This window comes from Bombina bombina, chromosome 6, assembly GCF_027579735.1.
Source record: "Bombina bombina isolate aBomBom1 chromosome 6, aBomBom1.pri, whole genome shotgun sequence".
Lineage (NCBI taxonomy): Eukaryota > Metazoa > Chordata > Amphibia > Anura > Bombinatoridae > Bombina > Bombina bombina.
Window position 1 is genome coordinate 879,243,706 of NC_069504.1, and position 16,740 is coordinate 879,260,445.

A 16,740-nucleotide genomic window follows, 5' to 3' on the forward strand; every position below is an offset into this window, starting at 1 on the left:
ACTGACTGCCTGGAGATTGAACGCTTGATTTTATCTAAGCGGGGATTCTCTGAGTCAGTCATTGATACTTTGAAAGCCTGTCACTAGGAAAATTTACCATAAGATATGGCGTAAATATCTTTATTGGTGCGAATCCAAAGGCTACTCATAGAGTAAGATCAGGATTCCTAGGATTTTGTCCTTTCTCCAGGAAGGATTGGAGAAGGGGTTGTCAGCTAGTTCCTTAAAGGGACAGATTTCTGCTTTGTCAATCTTACTACATAAGCGTCTGGCAGACGTCCCAGACGTTCAGTCGTTTAGTCAGGCTTTGGTTAGAATTAAGCCTGTATTTAAACCTGTTGCTCCGCCATGGAGTTTGAATTTAGTTCTTAATGTTCTTCAAGGGGTTCCGTTTGAACCTATGCATTCCATAGATATTAAACTTCTATCTTGGAAAGTTCTGTTTTTAGTTGCTATCTCTTCTGCTCGAAGAGTTTCTGAGCTATCTGCATTACAATGTGACTCGCTTTATCTTATATTCCATTCTGATAAGGTGGTTTTGCGCACTAAACCTGGATTCCTTCCTAAGGTTGTGTCTAACAAGAATATTAATCAGGAAATCGTTGTTCCTTCTCTGTGTCCTAACCCTTCTTCTAAGAAGGAGCGTCTGTTACATAACTTGGACGTGGTTCGTGCCTTGAAGTTTTACTTGCAAGCGACCAAGGATTTCCGTCAAACATCTTCCCTGTTTGTTGTCTATTCTGGAAAACGTAGAGGGCAAAAAGCTACGGCTACCTCTCTTTCTTTTTGGCTAAAAAGCATCATCCGTTTGGCATACGAGACTGCTGGACAGCAGCCTCCTGAAAAGATTACAGCCCATTCTACTAGAGCGGTGGCTTCCACATGGGCTTTTAAAAACGATGATTCTGTTGAACAGATTTGTAAGGCTGCGACTTGGTCTTCCCTTCATACCTTTTACAAATTTGATACTTTTGCTTCTTCTGAGGCTATTTTTGGGAGAAAAGTTCTTCAAGCAGTGGTGCCTTCTGTTTAGGTATCTGTCTTGTCCCTCCCGTTCATCCGTGTCCTGTAGCTTTGGTATTGTATCCCACAAGTAAAGGATGAATCCGTGGACTCGTCGTATCTTATAGAAGAAAAGGAAATTTATGCTTACTTGATAAATTGATTTCTTCTAAGATACGACGAGTCCACGGCCCGCCCTGTCAAATTAAGACAGATTATATTATTTTGTTTAAAACTTCAGTCACCTCTGCACCTTTTTGTTTCTCCTTTTTCTTCCTATACCTTCGGTCGAATGACTGGGGGGTGGAGTCAGGGGAGAAGCTATATAGACAGCTCTGCTGTGGTGCTCTTTGCCACTTCCTATTAGCAGGAGGATAATATCCCACAAGGAAAGGATGAATCCGTGGACTTGTCGTATCTTAGAAGAAATCAATTTATCAGGTAAGCATAAATTTCCTTTTTTAGCGCACCCCTTGTAATCTGGCACATAATAGGGAACAAAAGTAAGGACGTTTACCCGTCTTACATTTAAAAAAATAAATAACAAAAATTGTCACGACTATAAGAAAGCTCACTTTATTAAATAACCCCTATTATAAAAATGATACATATCAAACACTATATAAAGTACAATAATTTGAAGGATAAATCAAAGGTAAATCAAAGTAGGTGTTTTATAAAATACCATAAAAATGTAAGTTCGTCATAATACAAATAAATGTGATGGGAAGACATAAGCAAAGCCCCTGGAAAAGAAGCAGACTTATAGAAGTACCATCCAATGTGTAGAGTCTTGGGTATAACTATATGGGGTTTCAGAGGTATCAATTAAGACCAGGCAGCACCTCTAGGAGGCCTATCTGGCCCTGCAGTCGGTTCTGACGCCTCTACAGAGGGGCTAGGGCTCTACCTGCATTATGCCTGGGACCTCAATGTGCTCTCCTGAGAAAAGGGTTCAGTTTAAGGAAAGTATATGGATTTTTCTTTACGTTACGTTGGCAGGTTTTCTAATACGTCTGGCTGCTGAATAGGTTCTGATGATTGTAAACAGCCAGAAAGGGTAATGTTGAAATAGGGGTCACTGACACAATCTTTGCCCTGGGGCCCAGTGAGATCTAGTTACGCCTATATAAGTAAAGTAAAGAGGTCAAAAGTCTGAAGAGCAACTAATGAAGGTTCAGTAAATGTCATGATCTTATGGGCACTTAGAGCATAAGCGGGAGACAAATTTGCTTGCATGCAGCTTACTGGAAGGGAGGTCAAGGCCTGTTGAAAGTTATTAATAACATACAATAGATCTAATGCAGTGCACATCAGTACATCTTAAACACCACTGCCATGTCCCTGTAGTCTGTTTGCCACTAGAGGTCATTGAATTGTTTGTTTAAACCTTGTTGTTATTTACTTCTGCCTGAACAATGTAGCTCACCCTTTGCTTAAAGGGACATTATACACTCAATATTTCTTTGCATAAATGTTTTGTAGATGATCTATTATATAGCCCATACAGGCTTTTTTTAAAAAAAAATAGTATAGTTTTGCTTATTTTTAAATAACATTGCTCTGATTTTCAGACTCCTAACCAAGCCCCAAAGTTTTAGGAGAATACCGACGTATACCTACTCCAGCTTGCTCCTATTTGTGTAGAGTATTTTCATATGCAAAAGAAGGGGGAGTGTCTTATGTCCCACTTGCAATTGGTGTATACTGTCCCTTTAACGCTAACCTACACAATGGCCCACTGTGTTTCAAGTTCTATCCTACTTCTGTTTAAGTAATCATCTATCTTTCCCTCTTTAGTGGTTCCAGTAATAGTATGGTGGCTATTGACAACAAAATTGAACAAGCTATGGTGAGTATCTCTTCTGCCATACTTAAATTGTTTTCTGCATTCTACAAAAAAATAATAATATATATATATATTTATATGTATATATCGCTGTAGTTTCATCCCACATGCTACCTTGCTGTCCATTTTGCTATTTCAGAACTGATTTCATGCAAAGTATTCCTGCTCTGCAGCTCCCTCTGCTGCTTCTTTTCTGACATCACACACAGTGCTGCACAAAACCCAAAAATGTGAATTGGCAATCAGTCTTTTAGTGATGTGCAAGTGCAAGTGCAAGACAAGAGACCCACTGCAGGCCTCAATTACTGCAAAAAAGAACACAAAGTCCCACAGCACATAAAAGTATAACTCACTTTATTACAAGGTGGAAGTCCAAAAACAGCAACGTTTCGGGCTATACACCCTTATTCATGCTATAACATTTGCTTTAAACTGAACACAACACGTTTCTTAATTACCTTAATTACCTTCAGCACTTTACCTGTGCACAAACCTACATTTACTATGCATATTGCACCATCTAGTGGTACCTAGTGACTATAACATACACTTTTATCTCTTAAAAGCCAATCACATATACAGATGTTAAATGTAAACAGACATATCATATTCCTTGTTCATGCCCTGTGGTCTAAGGGCATTCAATATAAAAATCCAATATAACTCCCTTCTCTTTAATAATAATTCCCTATTCCCCCCCCTCCTGGGCATTTTAATCTGATCTAAAACTTGCCACCTTAATTGGCTGATGGAATGTTTAGCTTCAAGAAAATGGGATGACACTGGGGCATCCTTATCCCTACTCCTAATATTAGACTTATGTTCCCTTATTCGATCACCCGCCTTTCTGGTGGTTTCCCCACTGTAAATTTTAGAACATGGGCATTTGATTAAATTAATTATAAAGGTGGATTTACAAGTAAAATGATCCCTTATCCTATAAATGTTACCAGATCTGGGATGGGCAAACGTGGCCCCCTTAATAATTGAATTGCAGCTATTACAGCCCAGACAAGGGTAACAACCCAGGTTTTTCTCTGTTATATAACTGTGGGTAGACTTTTTATTAGTACCTATGTCCGTGTGCACAAGCATATCTTTAAGGTTACGATTTCTTTTGTAGGCCATCATAGGGATATGTTGAAAACTACTAATATTCGGATTACAATCTTTCAGGATATGCCAATGTCTGTAAACCATGTTTTTAATCTCTCTACTATTTTTACTGTATTTAGAAACAAGGTCCAATCTATCTTCTTTATTTCTCTCCTTTTTGTCCTTGTTTCTGACAAGCAAGGAAGCCCTATCAATATTACTACTGCAATTTCTTTATCAACAACGGCTTTCGGAAAGGCCCTATCCAAGAATTTGTTCCCCATTTTCTCTTAATCTTTGGCGCCTTTTCCACTCAAATACTTTGAAACCTAAAAAAATCATTTTTATTCAAGAATAATATTTAATTATATAATAATGAGTTTTGCTGTGTATTTACTATAAATATTTTATTTTCCAATGTTCTTGGAAAATATAAGATATACTTCAAAAATGTCTGTTCTGTGAAAAGCACATAGTAGAAAATGTTATTTTTAAATGAATATTCCTATTTATATCTGTATATATCCATATATTCTGTATATATTCATATAGATATATAGGTATCGTTATATATGTATATATTTTTACAATAAAACCATTTTATATTTATATATATATATATATATATAAATAAATATATATTTAAAAATAAAAAGAACATTTTTTTTCTATGTGAAGAGCATTGGAATGTAAACTATGTGTAACGCGCTTTCGGTTTTGCGGTGTATGTCTAACATGGTGTCGGGTTAGCGCACATGAAGAATTATGGAAGAATTAAGGCGCGTTATGTAAATATTAAATATAATAATTATATTTACTGTAAAATATATCTATATATTCAAATGATTTTTTAGAATTTTTAAGAACAGAAATAATTATTAAAGCCTGCACCATTGAAGTTAAAGCTTGCGCAGTATCCAAAGTCTTTTAGTTAACGCGTGCTGGGTTTCGCTTATGTGCAAAAATTTTACTTTCAACTTGTAATACGAGCGCTAACCTGAGCGTGCAAAGACCACTTCTGGCAGTGTTAGTGCTTGAGTGATACTGCTACATAGGGCCCCACTTGTAATCTAGCCCTCAGTGTGTGTGTTTGTGTCATTTACCAGTAGAGACTGACACAGCTCAAGACAAAACAATGTGTTAGTGTTGTTAATGTAGTATCTGTCAGAAACTAAACGTCACATTAGAAGGAGCAGACAAAAGAATAGTCAAAAGTTCTGTTCCAGAAGTCAGCAGTTAAGGGTACAGGCAAGGATAACGTTTGGTGCATAATCCAGGATGTAAGCAGTGGTCAAAACCAGGAAAGCAGATCAGAGACAAATATACCAGGACTTCCATAAGAAAAACCAAGCACTGACTGGCTTTTGACATTTCCCCATAGTTCATGGTGCCAAAACAACTGCAGAGTCACTTCCAACATCAGGGTTACAAATAGTGCTACTTTTAGTGCAGGTAACACAGTTGGCAATTTTAATAGAAGAAGTCTGCAAATCCTGTATGTTAAACTTAGTGCACCATATATGCCCACAGCACACCCCGTTCCATCAGCAGCGCTAAGCTCCTTTCAGTGGCACAGCCTTGGACCCCAGCAGCATTCACAGCTCTCTTTACACTGTTCTGTTCACTGCGCAACCCTGAATGCTTAAACTGCCTCCAGCCTTTAAATTAGCATCTGTGAAGGACGTCATGGATAATGACTGGCAAAAAATCTACTTGGTTAATAGAAATAGGTTGTCATCGTCTGCCACTATACTGATCTGTACTGCTAGCCTAGCATAATGTGTAGCTTAAATTGTGTTAGGTAGTCCAGTAAAACATTGTGGACAACCTAGACAATAGGAGCCATCTTGAGGAGGAAGAATATCTCAGATCTTAAATGTAGTATTTAGGCCTTCAATGATCCAGTTGCTGAACACATATAACTGTTATGAATATGGTATAATTTGTATTGTGCTGATTTGTAAAGTTCACTTGTGTTGGCGCTTTAAAACCTTCCATTTTTTTGCTTGAACGTTAATAGTAATATGGAAACAATTATATTTAGTAAACTCTTGATAACACCAGGTTCATTATTTTGTTTTGGTCTGGTTCTGTGTTTGATGTTTGATTCCTGTGGACTCTCTGGCCTCTATTTAACAAGCTCCGAATGGAGCTTGATGGCCCCTGTTTCTGGCGAGTCTTCAGACTCGCCAGAAACAGCAGTTATGAAGCAGCAGTCACAAAGACCGCTGCTCCATAACCTGTCCGCCTGCTCTGAGCAGGCGAACAGATATCGCCGGAAATCAACCCGATCGAGTACGATCGGGTTGATTGACACCCCCCTGCTGGGGCGAGTCTGCAGGGGGCGGCGTTGCACCAGCAGCTCTTGTGAGCTGCTGGTGCAATGCTGAATACGGCGAGCGTATTGCTCGCCGTATTCAGCGAGGTCTGTCGGACCTGATCCGCACTGTCGGATCAGGTCCGACAGACCTTGATAACTTGGGGCCTCTGTCTCCTATTCTCTTTACAAATAGGCCTTAGCTTTGTTATATGTGAACCAAAGCCGGATGGAAAGGTACTGTATATATTGGTTGAGAAGATTCCTAGGGCACCCAACAGTTTTTGTTAAATCCAAAAAATAATACATGGTCGAAATTTCCAAAAACGGCATCCCCTAGAATGTGAAGAAATTGATTTATTGTAAATATACATTTTCATTTATTAACCATTCTCCTCCATTTTTCTGCTTTTTTTCATTCCTGTTATTAATGCCTCAGGACCTTGTAAAAACTCATCTCTTGTTTGCTGTCCGTGAAGAAGTTGAGGTTTTAAAAGAGCAGATAAAAGACCTCTCAGAAAGAAACAGCTTATTGGAACATGAAAACAGTCTCCTGAGGTCTCTTGCTACGTCGCAACAACTGTCTGAGGTACAGTCTCGTATTCAAGCATCCAGAAAAGGTCTCTAATGTGCCCAAAAGTGCAAAGAGAAAATACTGGACCCCTGGAATCACTAACACTCTCATTTGTTCTTACCATGAATGTGATCGTCTTCAGCATTATCTGCATTGTGTGCCTTACTTTTTTGTGCAGGTGAAAAAAACGGTACAAGAATTAACAAAATAAATATTTGCAATATTTCCGTTACAGTGTTGGAGGAAATTGTGGAAGAGACCAGAAAGTGAATAGAACATAATGCTTCATATTCATTCTCCAAAACATTTTTTTCTAAAAGCGTTGTGAAAAATATGTTGTGAAAACCCAGAGAAAAAATACTGTAGGAGAGCAATGACACCTCCAGGTTTACCTCTGACGCAATTCTTTTATATTAAAGGGACGAGGGAATAATACTTTGCACACTAAATAAATGAATTGTCATCAAGTAACTGGTCTACAAATTTGGTTGGCCTTTCCTATAAGCTAAGAATTTTGGTTAATCAGAGGCTGACCATTGGAGTGACTATTTAACAGCAAACTGAACATAGCTGTGTTTACTAAGAATATTAGTTTGTTATAACATCATCTGATGCGACTGGGGAGTTGCCTTGCTGTTTGGTGCAGATGAAAATAAAAAGGTTAAAGGGACATAATACTCATATGCTAAATCACTTGAAACTGATGCAGTATAACTGTAAAAAGCTGACAGGAAAATATCACCTGAGCATCTCTATGTAAAAAAGGAAGATATTTTACCTCACAATCTCCTCAGCTCAGCAGAGTAAGTTCTGTGTAAAAAGTTATACTCAGCTGCTCCCAGCTGCAGGTAAAAATAAAAAAAAATGAAGAAATGAACAGCAGCCAATCAGCATCAGTAGTGCTGAGGTCATGAACTCTTACTGTGATCTCATGAGATTTGACTTAACTCTCATGAGATTTCATAGTAAGCTTCCTTTACCTGATTGGTGAAATAATATGAGAGTTCACGAGGCTCATCCTTTCAGCTGTCCCAGGACAGACACACTAAAATGCTGCTTAGAAATCCTTTACAATGGGAGGTGGCTACTGAGGAACTTTTGAGGTAAAATATCTTTCTTTTTTACATAGAGATGTTCAGGAGATATTTTCTAGTCAGCTTTTTACAGCTATGCTGCATCACTTTCAAGTGTTTAAACATTTGGGTATTATGGCCCTTTAAGGGCAATGGTCTTCCATGGATAGATGTATTGTTCTCTTTTCTTGGAGCACCAAAGCATTCCTGAATGATCTTAATTTTAATATGCTGCTTAACAAGTATAATGGATGCATTTTTATTTACATATATTGATCATATGACGGTGGGATGTGCATACATTTTTATTTTTTTTATTTTTTTATGGTACAGAAATTTGGATTTGGTTGGAAAAATCCATGCGTGACTTGAGCTTTTTTTTCTGCACTTTTACAAATAATAATAACTGCCTTTGTTAAATAAAATGTTCTAATGTGAAATGAAGGTTTTCTGCCATGGAAATGTGTTACAAGTCTAGGTGATGGGTTATGAGGAATTACGCAATGTAAGCTTATTTAGACTGCCTTTTAGTGGCACAACAAACAAAATGTTGATGTACAGAGCATTTTAAAGCGCTGTAATTTACCCTTTGTCACTGGTTTTCAAACCTGTCCTCAGGCCACATTTTAAAGGTTATCTGAGCTAGAGCACAGGTGAAATAATCAGCTGATTAGTAAACAACATGGTTATTTTACCTGCTCTCCAATGTAATTCGGAAAACCTGACCTGTTGGGGAGGCCTGAGTACAGGTTTGAAAACCAGTGCCTTATAAGTTATCTTCTAAATCAGGGACGGCCTTCTGCATTAGTTTCTGTGGCCCTCAGAAAAACACAAAGCTAACAATGTGTGTTTTTGGGGCTTTTTGGGTAAATATGGTGGCCACAACTCAAAAGAGTCCACTGGAGTTGAGAAAAGCAGATAAAGGGTTCCCTGCAAATTTACATAAATCAGGCAATGAACCACTGGCTATTTATAGAAATATATTTTTATTTGGGTGTTCAATAGCCATAAATGTATATGCGGCCCTTAAAGGGACATGAAACCCATCTTTTTTCTTTCATGATTCAGATACAATGTACAATTAGATTTTTTTTTTTACTATTTACATATATATATTATATATATATTATTATCTAATTTGCTTTGTTCTCTTGGTATTGTTTGTTGAAAAGAATACATAGGTAGGCTCAGAAGCAGCAATGCACTACTGGTAGTTAGATGCTGAGTGCACATATTTGCCTCTTGTCATTAGCTCACCCAATGTGGTCAGCTAGCTCCCAATAGTGTATTGCTGCTTTTTTTCAACAAAGGATACCAAGAGAATGAAGCACATTTGATAATAGAAATAAATTGGAAAGTTGATTTAAAATTCTGTACTCCATCTAAATCATGAAAGAAACATGTTGGATTTCATGTCCCTTTAAGGCTTCTGTAATATTGATCTGTTTGTTAGGACGTTGGCCTTCACTGCTTTAAATAGCATCACCAGCCACAACCTAGATACACACAGAGCAATATGTAATTAGCCATTTTCACCTCATGATCTCCAGTGTAAAAAACAGAGCTAGTATAATTTGGCAAAATTCTAGATAATACAGTTAAATCTGTCTCTAGCTTCAGTGTTACTCATTTCTTCTAATATAATACAGATAATAGGATTATAAGGTACAAAATCCATATATTTCTAGCATGTTCTACTCTCGTTAGATTTGTTTGCGAATGATCGTTAAACTTGATAATGAGGCTCCAGGTGTTTCACAGTTTTAATTGTGGGATGAAGGGTGGCCATGCATGTAATTTATTCCCAAGGGGTATTGACCTAGGCTAAAATAATACTTGAACGTTTAGTAATGATATTTACTGTTATATAAGGAAACATTTGATGGTAGATTATCTACAATGACCTATATTCATTAGACACTCACAGAAGGACCTAGTATTGTAAATTCTGTATGTTGCAGTGTTCTAAAATCTAACATAAAAGTGTTTGGTATCTGACCTTATGTAGGGGGGGGGGGTGCAGATCCATTGTAGGGAGAGTTTCCTCCGGTGTTTAGTTTGATAAGCAAAGTTCTAATGCATTATACAATGGCACAAAACCTGTCAATTGTCCTCAACATGTGATAATAATATAAAAAAATTATAGCAATGTAATTGTTTCCTTTTTTAGAATACTGACCCAGTATACATTTTTTATGACACTAAGGGTTAGATTTATTAATAGCGAATCATGTCCGCTCCAACTAGCTAAACGCAGACAGCATACGCTGTTGGCATTTAACATTGCACAAGCATTTCTAGTTAAATGCTTGTGCAATGCCGCCCCCTGCTCACTGGTGGCCAATTGGCCGCTAGCCAGGGTTGTCAATCTTCCCGATCGGATCGATTTTCATCACCCACCTAAAAGGTGGCTGCTTAAAGGGATACTGAACCCCAATTTTTTCTTTCGTGATTCAGATAGAGCGTGCAATTTTAAGCAACTTTCTAATTTACTCCTTTTATCATTTTTTCTTCATTCTCTTGCTATCTTTATTTGAAAAAGAAGGTCCAGAACCTTGGACAGCACTTGTTAATTGGTGGATGACTCTATCCACCAATTAGCAAGAACAACCCAGTTTGTTCACCAAAAATGGGCCGGCATCTTAATTTACATTCTTGTTTTTCAAATAAAGATACCAAGAGAATGAAGAACATTTGCTAATAGGAGTAAATTAGAAAGTTGCTCAAAATTGGATGCTCTATCTGAATCACACAAAAAAAAATTGGATTCAGTGTCCCTTTAATAAATGAAGCCCATATACTTCACCTAAGACGACCTTATGTAGCAAATGTTGCTTTCTGAAAACATAGGAATGGCTATACAGTATCAGATAGCAATGTCAGCTTTAGGAAGATTTCTTTCTCGTGCTGTACACAGATGAAATGAGCTCTTAAAACTGATACACACATCAGGTAGGTAAATTGTGATTAAAGAGTACTTACTATAAACAGTATCAAGGCAAAAAGCTGACATTGTTTTAGGTTGGTCATAAAGATCAATGCACAGTATCTCCAATGCAGCTAAACATTATAGTTATTTACAATACATTATACTTATAGATTAGTATAGAGTCTGTTGCACCTACATCTGCTTTCAGATCATCTTAGTATAGTGTTTAGATCTTTGCTTGCAAGTGCAGGGATAGCCTAGCCCTGAACTGGTTTGTCTTACTGCGAATCCTGACAATTTCTGCCTACTACTATGGAAAGGTATTTTAAAGGGACATGAAACCCACATTTTTTTCTTTCATGATTTAGAAACAGCATGCAATTTTAAACAACTTTCCAATTTACTTTTATTATCTAATTTGCTTCATTATCTTGATATCCTGTGTTGAAAAGCATATCTAAATAGGCTCAGTAGCTGATGACTGGTGGCTGCACATAGATGCCTCGTGTGATTGACTCACCCATGTGCATTGCTGTTTCTTCAACAAAGAATACCTGAAGAATAAAGTAAATTAAATAATAGAAGTAAATTGGAATGTTGTTTAAAATTGTATGCTCTATCTGAATCAGGATTGGGTTTTGTCTCCCTTTAACTCCTCATTTGTTGTATTCAAAGCAGCTTCAGGACTACCCCCCCCCCCCACACACACACACACTGGGATGTCAATTTCGCCTGATGTCTTGATTAAATAGGTTTTCTATAGTCAATACTACAGTATTGAAATTTTCAGTATCGGTGGTGGTTTCAATGGACAAAAGCTATTTCAAATGACAAAATTAAAGCAAAGCAGCTATCTGTAAGCAATTTAATACACACCAGTAGTAAAAAATGGATCATTAAAAACATTAAAGAGGAGAACATTTTACAGTATAACATCCCTTTAACACAAAACGGAAATCTGATTTTCTTAAAATGCATCTTACTCATATGTAGTCATGAACTGCATTTTGTGATAAAGCCAGTACATTTCTTCATGACAGTACCACTTTAATAGATTCACAGTAAAAAGTCATTTCTCCTAAGGATAAATTAATGGAAACTGATAGTAAATTATAATTTATTTTATTTTAGTAAAATTGATATATAATTTAATATTAAGAGAACTAAAACTGATATCATATTGAGTATCAAAAGGGAATTTCTTACATATTAATATAAAAACTACATTTTTAATTAGTTTATTTTTAAAAAGGGAAATATTTTTGAGCCATGAAAAGTATTTTTAACATTTCCTCATATGCTTTTGTATATGTGATGGCTATTTCAGGATGTGTATTTTTGATTAAGCTGAATGTACATATGCGTCAGAAAATGTATGATGATAATTAATTGCAGCAAAAATGATAACTCTACTGATAAATAAATATTTTTATACCAATTTTACTTGTTTCATGTATTGATTTTTGTGTAAATACACTCTGCTGTATGTTTTTATTTGCTTGTTTGTGTATGGTAAAGGCATTTGTAATTCAATGAAAAATTTCACTGCAAAATGTTTAAAAAAACTGGTTGAATGACAGCCGTGTTTCATGACAGGATTAGCAATAAAGCATAGAATAGACTTTTAGTAGAGGTGGTAGGTATTTTAAGCACATTTAAAGGGACAGTCTACTCCAGATTTTTTTTGTTTAAAAAGATAGATAATCCCTTTATTACCCATTCCCCAGTTTTGCATAACCAGCACTGTAATATTAATACACTTTTAACCTCTGTGGTTACCTTGTATCTAAGCTTTTGCAGACTGCCCCTTATCTCAGTTCTTTTGACAGGCATGCATTTTAGCCAATCCGTGCTGACTCTTAAATAACTCAGCGGGAGTGAGCCCAATGTTATCTATATGACACATGAACTAGCAGTGTCTAACTGTCAAAAACTGTCCAAATGCACTGAGATAAGAGGCAGTTCAACGGCTTAGAAATTAGCATATGAGCCTACCTTGGTTTAGCTTTCCACAAAGAATATCAAGAGAACAAAGCAAATTTGATGATAAAAGTAAATTGGAAAGTTGTTGAAAATTGAATGCCCTATTGTAATCATTAAAGTGTAATTTTAACTAGACTGTCCCTTTAAGAATGTCCGATATGAATAAAGCTATCCTAATATTTAAAGTGACAGTAAGGTCAAATTAAACTTTCATGATTCAGATAGACCATGCATTAAACTTTCATTATCAAATTGTGCACTATATTTTTATATTGACACTTTCTGAGGCACTAGCCCCTACTGAGCATGTGCAAAAAGTTCAGTGTATACGTATATCAGTCTGTCAATGTATTATGGGTGTCACATGATATAGAGAACTGGCAAATTATAGAGAATTTGAAGGAAAAAAATCTATTGCTCATTTAATATTCAGAGTATCTGCTATTGCATTACATTTTTTTTTTACTTTTTGATTATGCAATTCTATTGTATTTAGTGGTTCTTTAAAGGGACAGTCTACACTAAAATTGTTATTGTTTAAAACAGATAGATAATGCCTTTACTACCCATTCCCCAGCTTTGCACAACCAACATTGTTAGATTAATATACTTTATAACCTTTAAACCTCTAAATGTCTGCCTGTTTCTAAGCCGCTAAAGGCAGCCTCTTATCACATGCTTTTTTATTAGCTTTTCACAACAGGAGACTGCTAGTTCATGTGAGCCATATAGATAACAACATTGTGTTCACACCTGAGAAGTTGTTTAAGAGTTAGCACAACACAGTACTAAATGCAAGTCAATCCTATATAATAAAAGGCCAAGTGTGTTTGTCCAAAGCTGTCATGCACAGTAGAAACTGCGCACAAGGACAAACACACCTGGCCATCCAACTGACCTTGTTGTGTGGTGGAGTGGGCGTGGCCGGGCAGGTGCGGAGTTGTAGTGGCCGGGCGGGTGCAGCGTGGCCGGCGGGTGCGACGTGGGCGTGACATGGCGTGGGCGGGGCCAGATGCCGAGAGACAGAGAGCTCTAAAGAGGGGGGATAGAGAGAGCAGAAGAGGGTGGATAGAGAGAACAGAAGAGGTGGGATAGAGAGAGGGAGAGAGAGACAGCAAAAGAGAGAGGGAGAGAGAGACAGCAAAAGAGAGAGTGGAGAGAGACAGCAAAAGATAGAGGGGAGAGAGACAGCAAAAGGGAGAGAGACAGCAAAAGAGAGAGGGGGAGAGAGACAGCAAAAGAGAGAGTGTGAGAGAGACAGCAAAAGAGAGGGGGGAGAGAGACAGCAAAAGAGAGGGGGGAGAGAGACAGCAAAAGAGAGGGAAGAGTGCGCAAAAGAGAGGGGGGTGAGTACGCAAAAGAGAGGGGGGAGAGAGTGCAAGAGAAGGAGAGAGTGCAAGAGAGGGGGGAGAGAGCGCAAAAGAGAGAGGGGGAAAGAGCGCAAAAGAGAGGGGGGGAGAAAGCCCAAAAGAGAGGGGGGAGAGAGCCCAAAAGAGAGGGGGGAGAGAGCACAAAAGAGTGTGGGGGGGGGGAGAGCACAAAAGAGAGGGAGGGAGAGAGTGCAAAAGAAAGGGGGAGAGAGAGCAAACGAGAGGAGAGAGAGAGCAAACAAGAGGAGAGAAAGCAAATGAGAGGGGGGAAGAGAGAGAGCACAAAAGAGAGGGGGGAGAGAGCACAAAAGAGAGGGTGGAGAGAGCGCAAAAGAGGGGGAGAGAGCGCAAAAGAGGAGAGAGAGAGCAAACGAGAGCAGAGAGAGAGCAAACGAGAAGGAGAGAGAGAGCAAACAAGAGGAGATAAAGCAAACGAGAGGGGGGAAGAGAGAGAGCAAAAGAGAGGGAGAGAGACAGCAAAAGAGGGGGAAAGAGAGCAAAAGAGATGGGGGAGAGAGAGAGCAAAAGAGAGGGAGAGAGACAGCAAAAGAGGGGGAGAGACAGCAAAAGAGGGGGAGAGAGAGCAAAAGAGACGGAGGAGAGAGAGAGAAAAAGAGAGGGGGAGAGAGCAAAAGAGAGGGGGGAGAGAGCAAAAGAGAGGGGGGAGAGAGAGAGCAAAAGAGAGGGGGGAGCAAAAGAGAGGGGGGAGAGAGAGGGCAAAAGAGAGGGGGGAGAGAGAGAGCAAAAGAGAGGGGGGGAGAGAGCACAAAAGAGAGGGGGGGAGAGAGCGCAAAAGAGAGGGGGAGAGAGCGCAAAAGAGGAGAGAGAGAGCAAACCAGAGGAGAGAGAGAGCAAACAAGAGGAGAGAAAGCAAACGAGAGGGGGAAGAGAGAGAGCAAAAGAGAGGGAGAGAGACAGCAAAAGAGGGGGAGAGAGAGAGCAAAAGAGAGGGGGGAGAGAGCAAAAGAGAGGGGGGGAGAGAGAGAGCAAAAGAGAGGGGGGAAAGAGAGAGCAAAAGAGAGGGGGGAGAGAGAGAGTAAAAGAGAGGGGGAGAGAGAAAGAGAGTAAAAGATAGGGGGAAAGAGAGTAAAAGAGAGCAAAAGAGAGGGGGGATAGAGAGAGAGCATGGGGTGAGACCGATGTACTGCAAAAAATGGCCCGTGTACACAGGCTTTAGGACTAGTAGATAATACATAAAAAGTCATGTGATCAGGGGGCTGTCAAAAGATGGTTAGATACAAGGTAATCACAGAGGTAAAAAGTAGTGGCCCTCGGTTTATGACAGTGCAATTTGCGTTGTTTCAGAATAACGCCCTTTTTTTTCCAGTCATGTGACTGCTATTGAAAAGCATTGACTGCTATTGAAAGCATTGAGAAACATTAAAATAGCCAGAAGAAGGAGCTGTCCACTTGTATTGCAGCAAAGAAATGCAAAGCCAAGCAAGCCAGACGTGATCAATGGATCAGCTTTCAAAGGAACAAGATCTAGCAGCCACTTCCCTTAGCTGCAGACTCAATGCAGAGAACTGTTTGTAGATAAAGGCAAGTAAAAAAAATGTTTTTGTTCATTAAACTTAGTTTGATGATGATACAGTCTGTTGTGTGATTAAACACAGGCAGGCTAAAATTAATCAGTGTATAACCAGACTTTAGCAATGGAGCCGTTTTTAAAGGAACAAGATCTAGCAGCCACTTCCCTTAGTTGCAGACTTAGAGAACTGTTTGCAGAAAAAGGCAAGTAAAAAAAACGTTTTTGTTCATTAAACTTAGTTTGATGATGATACAGTCTGTGTGATAATTTTATTAGGTGCAGTTTAGCAAATGTTTTTGTTCATTAAACTTAGTTTGATGATGATACAGTCTATATTATTAGGTTTATAATGCTGTTTAGCATTTAAAGTCTTCATTTCAAAGCTTTAAAAATAATGTATTAGGTGTTACTTATGACTATTTTGAGAGGGGCCTGGAACCTAACTCCCTCACTTCCCATTGACTTACATTATAAACTGGGTTTCAATTTACAATGGTTTCGATTTACAACCATTCCTTCTGGAACCTAACCCCGGCGTAAACTGAGGGCTACCTGTATTAATGTTACCGTGTTGGTTGTGCAAAACTGTGGAATGGGAAATAAAGGGATTATCTATCTTTTAAATCAATAACAATTCTATTGTAGACTGGACTGTCCCTTTAAGGAACAAAAAAAAGTCAAAATGAAACATTATTCAAACAAAGAATGCAATTTTAAACATCTTTCCACTTTGTTCCTTTAGTATCCTTTGTTGAACAGCAGGCTTTGGATCAACAATGCACTACTGGGAGCAAGCTGAACACATCTGATGATCCAATGACAATAGGTATATGTGTGCAGCCAACAGTCCCCAGATAGCTCCCTGTAGTGCATTGTTGTTCCTGAGCCTATCTGGGTATCTACTTCAACAAAGGATACCAAGACAATAAAGCAGATTAAATAATAGAAGTAAACTGAAAAGTTTTTCAAAATTGCTTGCTCTATCTGTATCATGGAAGTTCAATTTTGACTTTACTA

At 38.3% G+C, this 16,740-nt stretch overlaps 1 protein-coding gene across 2 annotated transcripts in view; it reads left to right on the plus strand.

The window, feature by feature from the left end:
• Positions 1–12,277, plus strand: part of TSC22D4 (TSC22 domain family member 4) — a 71,108-nt gene extending 58,831 nt beyond the window's left edge. For both annotated transcript variants that reach the window (XM_053718362.1, XM_053718363.1), the window contains 2 exons: positions 2,803–2,854; positions 6,703–12,277. In XM_053718362.1, the coding sequence (XP_053574337.1) occupies positions 2,803–2,854; positions 6,703–6,891 (241 nt within the window). In that variant the 3' untranslated portion in view covers positions 6,892–12,277. The remainder of the gene's footprint in view (positions 1–2,802; positions 2,855–6,702) is intronic.
• Positions 12,278–16,740: the final 4,463 nt, after the last annotated feature.